Raw genomic sequence first — 13288 nt, forward strand, 5'->3', positions numbered from 1 at the left:
GACTTCAGGGTAGGATGCAAACCTGGGGTGAGGGGAGTCAGTGCTGGGGTGCTGACAACTGAATTTGGGTACTCCTACATGGAACCTTAAAGCAACTACAAACTGCAGTGCACAATACCTCAAAGCAACTACAAACTGCAGTGCGCAATACCTCTGGGTATGGCCTCCCTTATTATTCAGATTAGAGGACAATCACAAGACAAGCCATGATCTGGCACCAATGAAAACAGTCTTCATGTGAGCCAACCAGAGTTCCATCAAATCACAGCTGCGGAAAATGATTCATGTGACCTGATCACCATTGGAAACTGCAAAACCAGAATCACAAAACAGCAGCTAGCCACACAAACATCTCACTCAATGTTTTTTTTTTGGGGGGGGGGTGCTTTGCAATGGGACTTTTAGGTGCATTATATCCTGCACATATTTAGGAGGAGGGAGGCCATCCATGGTTTTAGAAATGAGTGTGTAGCCTGCGTCTCTTCACTGAAATGACTGGGTAAGTGTGCATTAGAGCTTCTGCATAAGCAGTTGATGGAAGGGTAGCATAAATTTGCCCTCAATTACATGTGTTTCATATGGCCACAAATCATTCTTGAGACATTAACTGTGGACCCTGAGGTTCTTATTTTTAAAATCTGTTATTCTACCACGGTATTTTGTCTTGTTTCTTTCACAAAAGTTAGGGTTCATACTTTGTAACATGAAATTCTCATATAAAATGTTCTTATGTTAATCCCGCATCTATTCAGCAATCAATTTCACAATTGAAATAACAATCCATGAGATTAAAGGTGAAGGCTTGAATGGGCCAAATATTTTACCAGCATAACATTGCAGAATGTAGTCAAAAAGGGCAAGAGTCCAGTAGCACCTTAAAGACTAACAAAAATATTTTCTGGTAGGGTATGAGCTTTCGTGAGCCACAGCTCACTTCTTCAGATACAGCTAGAATGTGAATCCATCGGTCTTTAAGTAGAGGAACAGTATGTAAATGTCAATAGCAGGCTTGAATACTGTATTTTTGAATACTGTGGTTTCTGATGTCAGACTTATGTCCATTTAATCTTTGTCTAAGAGACTGACCTGTTTGTCCAATGTAGACTGTGGAAGGGCCTACAACCAATGCTGGATTGTGACACTTCCCTCGCTGAAGCACTGGGGGGATGTCCCTTTCTTGCTTACAGACAGCCGGCTAACCTAAAACAGCTTCTCACCCATGATGATAAACTACTTAACAAGAACATGGACTCTGGCACCAAGGCCTGCAACAAACCAAGGTGCCAACTTTGCCCTCATATAGATTCTAGGAACACCATCTCTGGACCCACCAATGTCAGCCATACTATCTCAGGTTCATATTCCTGCTCATCTTCTAATGTGATTTATGCCATCACATGCCAGCAATGCCCTTCCACAATCTACATTGGACAAACAGGTCAGTCTCTTAGACAAAGATTAAATGGACATAAGTCTGACATCAGAAACCACAGTATTCAAAAACCAGTGGGTGAACATTTCAACCTTCCAGGACATTCTGTTGCAGATTTAAGAGTAGCAGTTCTCTTACAAAGGAATTTTAAAGGGAGATTGGAAAGAGAAACTGCTGAATTACAGTTGATATTCAAACTAAAGTCAATGCATTTACCTGGGCTGAATAAAGACCTTGCATTCATGGCCCATTACCAATGCTGATTTCTCCACACCCATCTCTCCCCTGGACATCACAGACTCTTCTGCATATCACACCTAATCCCATCAAGCCTGCTATTGACATTTACATACTGTTCCTCTACTTAAAGACCGATGGATTCACATTCTAGCTGTATCTGAAGAAGTGAGCTGTGGCTCACAAAAGCTCATACCCTACTAGAAAATATTTTTGTTAGTCTTTAAGGTGCTACTGGATTCTTGCCCTTTTTGACTACTGCAAACAGACTAACACGGCTACCCACTGTGAATTGCAGAATGTGTTAAGATCATGCTAAATAGGTGGGAAGAAGTCAACCTGTGAACAAAGTATTTCCATACCACATAATAGGACATAAATATACTTCAACTAATAAGGTTCTGGGTTTTTTTTAATGGCTGTTAGCTAATGCAGCATGAAGTTCTTCCGTAGTTCAAGTCTTATCAAGTGTGAAGAAAAAAAGCCCTCTTGCTTCAAAATTGCATTAACATCCTTTAAAAAAGTCTGAAAACAAATGTTGTCTCCCACCTCAATAAATACTGAAATTCACAACAATTTATGCAAACAGTTTGGGAAGAATTCAAAATAAATTAATACGTATCAAGAAAGCTCCCTGAAATTCATTTCAGACGAGTTGTCACTGGAAGACAGAACAGTATTAAAAGCCGATGGATCTTCTTAACAGAAAAACCGCCGGGTTTCTTCTTGCTCTTCCCCCTCCCCCCACCTTACTGGAAGCACTGGCATAGAACAATATGGCACATTATCCATTCCCAGAAGCTATATTGCACTCAACCTTTACTTTAGCTGCTGAAGAATCACAGTGTTCAGGATATCAGCTTCCTCTAGTGTTAGGCTTTCATCCGTAAGTTCTTTATGGGGAAATGTAGTCAGAAGAACAAAGTCAGTGGTTGCAAATGAAGGACGAGACTGGATAATAAAATTTCGAATATCTAAAATCCTGTTAGCAAGTATAGAAGAATTCACATTTTAGTCTTAGGGTCTATTTAAATATTTGTGGCATTCAGTAATGCAATTCTATTCTACAACTTTGCTGGTACACTTTGAAAAAACCTAACCTGATTTTTTCTGTAAATACCAATGATGTCCTTTGCATGACAAGAATGGATGATAAAATGAAACTAAGATCTCCTGGCACAGTAAGAAGTTAAAGTTACACATTAACTTACCTATGTGTTAGATTAAATCTTTGTATTAATCGGCTTCCGTCTGCAAGCCTAATTTGAATTTTAGTTGTTGGTACGGAGTCATCAACCAAAATGACAGCATCAAGAAAGGATTTTTCTTCTTCTTCTGGTGAAGAAGGTGTGCTGACAATCTCAGGAGTAAGGCTAAAGCAATTGAAGCAAAAAGTAATTTAACTGAAGGACATCGTGAAATATATATACAAATATGTTCTACTGAAATAAATAGGAATAACCTGTAATGAAATATACTTAGAATCTTTTAAATATGGCCTTACTTCAATATCGATCTGGATCCAGAGTAAATCTGCTTAACCCCCCATCTCTAAAAAATGCTGATTATAGGGGATTTTGTGCCTTGAACCAGGCATTCCCAGGTCAACAAGCAAACTATCCATCTTTAGTGCCCTGGGGAACAATTCACACAGGTCCTAAGAACCACAGGAATTAGATGCCTTTGGCAGAATGATGGGAAAGATACAGGAGTTTTATGGAGCAGTAACCTCAGTGAAAAGAAGGAACAAGAGATAGTATGGTCAAAAGGGGACCACAGTAGGAAGTGGACCCAAATGAAAAGACTGTGGAACAGGCATATCTCTGATGAATATAGTGGCAAATGAGAAAAGAATGTGAGAAAAGGGGCTAAATAGCAGAGAAACTTCGCACAAAGTCTAGGACAGAAGAATTACATACTGTTGTCATACCATAGTCAATAATCTAACTGCAAAGACTGGGAGAAGATGTCAGTTGTAGAACTTTAATAGTATAGGTTTGGTGAGGGAAGTGAAATTGTCAGGTTGACTGAAAAAACTTCACCTGGGATCCAGGGATAGCAGAAACTACCTACTGCAACTAAATAATACAGAAATAAATATTTTTGCTTCAACTGTTAACTGTAGGATGTACAATTTATGCTCAAGATCTTTGGTCATATGAGCTAATAATAAAGGAAAGTTGATATGCCAGTTTTTTTGTATAAATAATAAGTCAAATAAGACAAATTTGTACCAGGCAAATATATTTTTATGTTTAAATTCTCTGCAGTAACTGAATTTTTGATATGTCTACTTTATTTAAGAGCAAATGTTTTTTAAAAAGTCTGTCAGGTAACAAGCTTACAAATCCATCCAGCTTTGTTCTAGCATCAATTCTAATAGAATAAATTTGATTCCATCACCTAAGACAAGTAACAGATCTATTTGTACGTTTTGTTAAAGAAGGACAAGCTACCTCTATTGTAAGAAGGCTCCATGCAAACTACTATTTAATATATCCAAAACCAAGAAGAAAATTCCACTTTAAGAAAGTCACTGGCTAAACAGATGAAATGCTATTTATATAGCCCGGACCAGTAAATCGAAACTTCTGACAGTCATGTAGAGAATCTCCTTTCAGTCTCATTTTATGGACCATAGCCTCCCCCAGGAGTCCAGTCATAAAAGAAGCCCAGAACTGTGTAAATTAACTGATATAACAGACATATTTCAATAAACATTGCAGACCACATTTTCAATACTACTAGTAAAGGACAGTCAGCAAACCTTTTAAGCAGCCTAAAGAAAGTGAGTTTAGTCAGCAACAGAATATATTTTGATTTAGACTATTAGAACCCCAGCTTTTGCATTAAATAAAAATTACTAACCCCAAATCTTATTTTACAAGCCAGTGAGGTCTGCATATGTGAAGATGGAGGTCACCTGCAGATAGTTTATTGGACAGAATGGTCTGTATGGTATTCTCTACTGCCATCTTCAATTGCAAACTGAAAGGTACAACATACTTTAAAAAAAAGACAATTTAAGGATTAAAAAAATAACCTTCCAAGCTTCTGTCCTTCGCCACTGAATGCTTTGAATCTCAATCTAGGCCTTACATATTCTTGCTCCTGATGATCTTCCATATCTAAATTTACTTGCCCTCCGTGCACCAGGCGCTGAAGTTCTGCAGGAATCTCTCTGGATGACAGAAGCAAAACCAAGAACAATCAATGTTACACAGGACCACAGAATACAAATTAAAGAGTGGGGGCAAAGAGAATTGCTGTAACACTAATTCCACAGTCAAGTATACACATATCATATTCAGGAGACTAAGTCCAAGCTTATATTGTCCACATTTTAAAATACTTAAAACTATTTCCCATTGTTTTAACCATGAGATGAAGTGTGGCTGGATCACATTCTTTATATATTATATCTGGTGTTATGCTAAATTACTAATATAGCAATTCTTTCTAAATCTTCATATACACTCCACCATGTAAAGGAAGTAGCTAGTTTATTACCAATATGATGGAAATATAATGAGGGAAGTAAGTAGGAGGGATAGAACTATATATGCTTTGCTCACAAGCCACTCTTTGTCACTGAAATTATCTGTAGGTGTGAAATCTGGCATAAGATACTACTATTGTGAATACAATACTAACAACCTTGATTTGCTGTACATATAAGCCTGGTATTTTGGTTTGGTATTTCTTCAGTTCTACATGTATTGACCAAAATTATGAAAATTCATTTTTGATGTTACAAGTCACAGAACTGGTACCATAAACTTACCCTCTTTTAACAGATTCAAGAAACTCAGCATTTACTGGATCTGAGTAAGATCTCAGCTCTCCATCATCTAAACTGAAACCATTCCTCCACAGTTTTAGCAGTATTTGAACCTATCAATAAATCAGATGCATTTTGAAATGGTATATATATCAAACAGATACAACTTTTGTCTGTTCATTATATAAATAACTATCATGACAATTACATTCTGATTCTGTAAGACTAGCTCTAAAATTCATATTACTTGTTCTTTTTCTCCGTTGTACCCTGACCATCTCCATTAAGATATTTTTCTTCACCTTAAAAGGTGTAAAGGAATTCACATTTCTTCATGTTAAAAGTTCAAATATCTGTCACTGAAGCTACTATCAAAGGTTGTATAAAATGATATTGTAAAATTTTTACTGTCAGTACTAAGCGCAACTCATGAGAAGCCTATCTTGTACCCAGCTGTGAGTTTCTGAAACTATCAGTCAGGTAGAGATGGCTTATGAAGGAGAAGTTCTTTGGAGGTAGCATTTATGCTGCATATTAGGAAATTCTGTTCTCCAGAAAGTTACTTACATCTTGCCCATGCTGATTTTCTCCATATATGTATTCAGAACGCTTTAGAGACGATTGGCCCAATACGTATCCACCACCAGAAAATGACTAATAAAGTAATTAAAATATAAATCTGTATTAGAAAACAACAACACTGACTTATACTTATTTAATAGTTAAATTATATACTGTATGAACAGGATCATTGTCATTATTAACTACAAACTTTCAGCATATCTCCTTCTACTGTACAGTTAATAAAGACAAAGTTCTGGTTTATACAATTTCTAATGAGTCAATTGCATAAATACTTTGTTTCTATTCCACAACATATTTTGCAAAGTATTTTTAGCAGCTGGAATACAAAGATTTGTCAAAAAGTCAACAACAATAGACTAACTCTAAACATGATTAAATAATGTAATTAAGTAAGTGCAAAGTAATATTTTCAGTCTGGTTTCAGTCTGATTTCTGGCTATGCTTCCTCATGATGAACACATTGACTTGAATTCAGTCACTTAACAGGGGACATGACTGCTCTCTTTAAGTATGTGAAAGGCTGTCACTTAGAGGAGGGCAGAGAGCTGTTCTTGTTGGAAGCAGAGGATAGGACTCACAATAATGGGTAAAAATTATGGGTGAAAAGGTACCAGATGGACATTACAAAAAAACGTTTTATAATGAGAGTAGTTGAGCAGCAGAATCAGCTGCCCAGCGAGCTGGTGAGCTCCCCCTTACTGGCAGTCTTCAAGGAGCAGCAGGACAAAGACTTATCAGGGATGCTTTAGGCTGATCCTGCATTGAGCAGGGGGTTGGATTAGATGGCCCCTTGCAACTCTAAGACTCTATGAAAAGGATGCATGCTTCCCTCCTCAAATTCAGTTCATGTTTTATTATGAAAAGATTTAAGCAGAATTATTTAAAATACGAAAATCAAGTAGCCTACTCTTACAAATTTCATTAGCATTTGCTAAGTAGAACATGCCCTGACCTGGATAGGCCCAGGCTAGCATGATCTTGTCAGATCTCAGAAGCAAAGCAGGATCGGCCCTGGTTAGTATTTGAATGGGCAACTTCCACGGAACACCAGAGTCATGAAGTGGAGGCAGCCAACAGCAAATCACCCCCAAAAGTCTCTTGACTTGAAAACCCTACCGGGTTGCCATAAGTCAGCTGTGACTTAACGGCACACATAAAAAAGGTACAAAACTCTGGATTAAAATTACTGCTCCCCCCTCCCATGAAAATTAGCACACATACGCACTTTAGCTTTATAACAATCCCCTGAAGCTCTCGATCCTTCATCCAAAGGGACTGCACCATGTTCTTTTGCTTCCTTGAAAAGTTCATCAACAATTTTGCTGGGAGTTATATTGGATGATCCGACTATCTGGAGCCCCCTGTATTCTGAATCACCTGAATAATATCTTTAAACACACACGCATGTAGATAGTGTATTAGTGGCAGTTTTTCAGTAACCTTCAAAGATAACCACTTTCCAGGCAAAATACTACTACTGAAACAAAGGCAAGCCTTTCTTTAAACAGTCAGCAAGTTCTCTAGATCTTATTTGTTTGTTTTTGCTTTAAGAATCATAATACACTATATTATTGTACTGATGAAGGTTAAATAATCATACTACAGATCATCACTGCAGGACTGAAAAATGATCAGTTGCCAAAATTCAAACAGTAAAGCCAAATAAACCCCAAGTTAAATTTACAAATTAAATAAAAAGTTTAGCAAAGAGCTTAGCTTACGTTGCTTGAGCTTTTTGGATTGCTTTGCTAAAAAGTAAAGCAAACTAAAGTTAGCGTGCTGACAATAACTTGGCAAACAAAAAACAGCAACGATATGCGAAAGAAACAAGTAGTATTAATTTATCATATCCACTGTTGCATAAGAAAATAATTAATTCTGTAGAGAGGCAAACTTGCCCATTACAAAAATTAATGCAAAAATTAATACAATTATGATTATTCAAGGAATACACCGTGCATAGTAGCATGTGTAGCTCATCACTTTGTCCAAGAGGAGTGTTGCAGGTTCATTCGACAAGTGTCCGGTAACCATCTGTTTCGGCTTATATCAAAGCCTTCCTCATGGACCACTAAACCATAATACAATAGCTTAGTACAATGCATAAACGCAAAAGGCATAAGGAAAAGAATACAATTAACATATAGCAAAACATGAAATGAAATACTCACACGCTTGCTGTTAGTAACTTGCCAACACGCATTTCATTTCATGTTTTGCTATATGTTAATTGTATTCTTTTCCTTATGACTTTTGCGTTTATGCATTGTACTAAGCTACTGTATTATGGTTTAGTGGTCCCTGAGGAAGGCTTTGATATAAGCCGAAACAGATGGTTACCGGACACCTGTCGAAAGAACCTGCAACACTCCTCTTGGACAAAGTGATGAGCTACACATGCTACTATGCACGGTGTATTCATTGAATAATCATAATTGTATTAATTTTTGCATTAATTTTTGTAATGGGCAAGTTTGCCTCTCTACAGAATTAAATATTTTCTTATGCAACAGTGGATATGATAAATAAATACCACTTGTATCTTTCGCATATCGTTGCTGTTTTTTGTTTGCTAAAAAGTAAGGCAAGTTAAAACCCAAAATCAGGACAGTTAAACAACTGGAAATTGTTTGGACGGTAGATTCATCATTAACCCACAATCCCAAGTCTTCGTAATAGAAAATATAACTTAATTTACAGTTATCTTCAACTAAACATAATTTCATATATGGTAGTTGCAGATGTGCCAGTTATGGCAATAGAACAGTTATGGCAATTGAATGTCATCCACATCTTGCAGCTCCCTGTGTGCTTGATAAAGCTACTGTTTTTGTGGTTCTCATATGTAGGGGCAGCAGTATTTGTCACCGTGACAAAATGCAAGTGACAAGAAAATAGACTTTGAAAAACAGTTCCAAATGGCAAAAATTTAAACACACACACACAAAAGGTGCTGGGAAAATTATACCACATAGTTATGTATAGAACCAAGGCACAATATAATCAAATATCAAAAAATTGTGTCTTAAATTGGAGGCTTATCTAGGCAACCCATCAAAAGCAACGTAACATAGAAATTACTTTAACAACAACAACAAAATAAAAGAAATGTACAGGGGGGAAAAATGTAAAAACGTAAGTTAGTTATGAATGATTTATATCATTTACAGTTTGTTCATTTGCAATACCTTTGATTATCCTTGTCATCACTCATACTTCTTTCTGGTTTTCTCAAACTTCTGAAGGAGTTAACTTTAAGACTGCCAAGAAATATTTATGTAACATTCCATTTATTTTATTATACCAGTCTTGTGTTAAATTATGTTGCCAGGACCTCTGTTATCCAAACCCTTGTGTAATTTATATAACTTGTAACAGACACATACAAGCCTGATAAACCCAAAATAGTAACAAAAATAAGTCTACTGCAAATCACTATCTTAATCACCAGTGGTCAACATTTTCTACAACCTTATGTGGCCTTCTTTGGCCTTTTAATGAATACCACCATTCAGTAATATAAGAACATGCACCTCTACATTAAGAAACCTTATTTGTTCAAGTGCTTGAGATGCCCCATTTACAAGAATTGTTCTACCACAGTTAACACTACCTTTAATATAATTATAAATATAATGTCTTTTTTTTACCTTTGAACTGGTAATCTTGGATGACTGTCCTCTCCAGAAGTTGGTTTATCAGAATGCAATGGTTGTCTTTTAATTTCATCTTCATATAATCCAGCCAATGCAAGCTATATGAAATGTCAGATGAGTTAAGCAATGTTTACTAATATAAGAAATAAACTACACAAGCTCAATAATAAGCCACAGTGCTACCACACTGCTCAAGCGCAACTTTGTGTGTGAGAGCTATTTTTGTATTCAAATCACATTGAAAGAACAGCCATTTGCTAAGTGAACTGTTCAAGAGCCATAAAAGACTAACACATCAGCTAAATGTCTTCATCGTAACAGCCAGCACTTAAAAGACTAGATTTTATCATCAGTATTAACGTGGGAAAACCAAACAATAAGGACATACTTAGATTCATTAACTTCTAAAGGAAAATCTTAATAGAAATGTTACGAGCTATGTCATATAGACTAGATGAATGATCTTCATACATTTTAGGCCCAAAAGGATGTCACTGTTTTTTAACCAAACCACACCTATGTTCCTGCTCTCTCATGCTTTCAGCACCTTTGTTCCTGCTTGACTCACTTCAAGTAGTGCATTAGGCTAAGAAAAAAAGTTTCCTTTGGCTGTGCACGCACTTTTTGTCACAAAAAAAAACCCTCCCATACTTTAGCTATAGGATATAAATACATGTGGATTTCCCACATCTAGTTTGGTCCTTAAACATACACTTAAATACATACTGCTGTGTTTTTGTATACATACTATATTGTCGAAGGCTTTCACGGTCAGAGTTCATTGGTTCTTGTAGGTTATCCGGGCTGTGTAACCGTGGTCTTGGAATTTTCTTTCCTGACGTTTCGCCAGCAACTGTGGCAGGCATCTTCAGAGTAGTAACACTGTCCTTCAGTGTTACTACTCTGAAGATGCCTGCCACAGTTGCTGGCGAAACGTCAGGAAAGAAAATTCCAAGACCACGGTTACACAGCCCGGATAACCTACAAGAACCAATGATACTATATTGTTTTTGAAGCTTTCCATAACAGTGTAAGTGGTCTATATCAGGAAATGGGTAAAGATATGACAGAACAAAAGCTGTGTCTGTGCAACTTCTACCATACCTTTGACATGGCATTTTGTCCAAATTCTCCCTTTTGTTCTACAGCTTTGTGCCATGGCAGCTGCTCTTCTTTTGTGCTACATCATCTTAAAAAGATGATTAGAGGGAGGGCATCTTGGCCATCTTCTGAGCATCGAGTAGGGGTCACTGGGGGTGTGGGGAAGAGGTAGTTGTGAATTTCCTGCATTGTGCAGGGGGTTGGACTAGATGACCCTGGTGGTCCCTTCCAACGCTATGATTCTATGATAGGCAGACCTCCATAATGCAAGAATTGCGCACAGCATGAGCTATTGCAATAAGAGCGCATTCCTGAGGGGGAAGGTGAAGCTCCATAGGAGCCGGCATGACCCATGCCAGCATAGGTGCCACCTTATCACGGAATAAGGTGGCACCTATGCCAGTGTGGAGGCAAACATGCCGGCATTCGGGAGGGCAGGAGCTCCGCCGGCCCGTTGCCACGCTGGCAGGGATTTCCCGGAAGGGAAAGCCTGCACCAGCATCAGGGGGGCATTCCCAGGGCGTTCCAAGGGGTGGAGGGGTGGCGGGGCTGTGCCACCTATTTTGCTGGCACAGCGTGGCTGCACTGATCCCAGCCACCATGGATCTACTGCTGCCTCAGGAATGGGCTGTAACAATGAGACAAAGAGAGTACTGCTATGTGTTTTGTTTCTTCCTTCAAAAACCAGAAAGTATTATGAACAGGCATTGTTTCCTAAGTGCTTAACACTCCATGTAATTGATTTTGCCAATCTATAATTCTAGTATAACAGGGATTAATAAAGATAACAAAAATAACAATGAAGCCAGCCATTTTCATAAATAACTTTATAAAAATATGATAAAAGTTGATAAAACTTTGATTTTAGAATATAACGACAAAGTACCCATCCTGACAAACTGTGTGATATATGAAGAACTACCCAATTCTATGACTGCTTTCATCATGGAGAAAAATCCTTCCTTGCATTTGGTAACCAGTTTGTTACGCAACTTTATTTATTTCCTTTAACAAGCAAACCAAATATTCAGAAACTGAAAAGCCACAATCTATCAAACTGAAACATCATTCAGAGAGGCCTCCAGGATCAGTTTGTATCACTGGTTTCATTTCGTTATCAATGTCGTAGAAAAGGCTATTTTCCGCACTTCATATCCTGGAACAAAACAAACAGGCTAGCAGAGAGAAGTGCATCTTACTCAAGAAAGAAAGCGCTCTTATTCCTACATGGAAAAGACATGGAAGAATTTAAAAAAAACTTGGGCAAAGGCCATCACATATTGGGATAAACGGGCAAAAAGGGATTTTACTATTTTAGTTAGTGAGTTATAGTAACAAGTTTATTTACTTTTTTTATTATTATTAACAACTTTCAAAACTGTTTAGACATTTCTGTGGAAGTCAGGTGACGGGTCACTGTTTAAGGCGGGTGGAGGGTCAAAAGGGTATTTTTGTTCTGTTGAACTTTATAACTTTGTATAATTTTAGCTGATACTCTTTTGTGTTTTCTTTTTTCTTTTTGTTATTGTTGTATTTGTTTGTTTGGTTTGATATTATAAAAATAAAAAAAATTACACACACACACCCCCAAAAAAGAAAGAAAGCGCTCTTGACAGCACACCAGTTCGAAAACACCACCCCCGAAAAGCCCTTTGAAAAACAAGCCGCCCACCGCCGAGCAATTCGCTCCCACAGACGGCGCCCCCTGAGCGCCTCCCGCTCCCCGCAGTGTGGGCCTCCACCTGCCCCATTCAAATAACCCCCCCCCCAACGGGCATTTCCCTTTTCACCGGGGGGATCAGCGAGACGGAGCGACAAGCAGGAAGGGGCGGCGACCGCGCCGAGGCGCCCTCCTTCACACGCCCCGCCCTCCGCACCTGTAAATCCCTGACGGTGGGGGGTCGGCCGGCCCCCCGGGGCCCTTTCTCGCGCCGTGGCTCGCTCGCCCCCACGGCCGCTTCCTCCTCTGGCGGCCCGGCGGTGGCTCCGTCGTCCGCCATCTTCGGCGGCGGCAGGGAAAGAGGCGCGCCCCGCGCTCGAGCGTCGGGCTGCGGGGGGAGGGGAGGGGCCAGCGAGGAGTTCTTCCGGCCGCGCGGGCTGTCATAGCAACGGGAACCCAGCAGCAGGACCGCTTCGAGCGCTCCTCTTACCGACCGGGTTGGAATGGGGGGGGGGGGATGGGCTCTGGAAAAGTGCCCACCCCGCACCCCCAAAGGAAGGAGGGAGGGAGGGAGGGAGGGAGGGAGCGCCTGCCCGGAACAGGTGCATCGCCAAGGCAGCTGGACAGGTAGGGTTGCCAAACTCCAGGTGGTGGCTGGAGATCTCCCACTATTAAAACCGATCTCCAGGCGACAGAGGTCAGTTGAGGAATTAGCTGCCCCAGGTTTATAACCAGCGGCATTAATCAGATCTCGACCTTTGCCAGTATACCCACACTTGTAAAAAGATCCATGGACTGAACATTTTAGGAAATCCTTCAAACTCTTTTTTTTAAAA

General features: G+C 39.1%; 1 protein-coding gene across 1 annotated transcript; it reads right to left on the bottom strand.

The window, feature by feature from the left end:
• Positions 1-2262: 2262 nt before the first annotated feature.
• On the bottom strand, positions 2263-12792 carry UBXN2B (UBX domain protein 2B). The gene is made up of 9 exons (XM_056854344.1): positions 12670-12792; positions 9686-9789; positions 9224-9295; positions 7261-7423; positions 6018-6104; positions 5454-5563; positions 4713-4850; positions 2881-3042; positions 2263-2651 (listed from the first exon to the last, which is right to left on the bottom strand). Exons 1-9 carry the CDS (start codon positions 12790-12792, stop codon positions 2489-2491), a joined length of 1122 nt encoding a protein of 373 aa, XP_056710322.1. The 3' UTR covers positions 2263-2488.
• Positions 12793-13288: the final 496 nt, after the last annotated feature.

This window comes from Euleptes europaea, chromosome 8 (assembly GCF_029931775.1).
Source record: "Euleptes europaea isolate rEulEur1 chromosome 8, rEulEur1.hap1, whole genome shotgun sequence".
Classification (NCBI taxonomy): domain Eukaryota; kingdom Metazoa; phylum Chordata; class Lepidosauria; order Squamata; family Sphaerodactylidae; genus Euleptes; species Euleptes europaea.

What these genes read in the sequence shown, in the direction of transcription:
- UBXN2B (XM_056854344.1), bottom strand. Translation starts at nt 12,792, where the DNA reads ATGGCGGACGACGGAGCCACCGCCGGGCCGCCAGAGGAGGAAGCGGCC. An exon ending in GGGATTGTTATAAAGCTAAA is followed by an intron (nt 6,105 to 7,260) that starts GTGCGTATGTGT and finishes TTACTTTATTAG; the next exon opens with TCATTTTCTGGTGGTGGATA. An exon ending in CTTGAATCTGTTAAAAGAGG is followed by an intron (nt 4,851 to 5,453) that starts GTAAGTTTATGG and finishes TCTGTCATCCAG; the next exon opens with AGAGATTCCTGCAGAACTTC.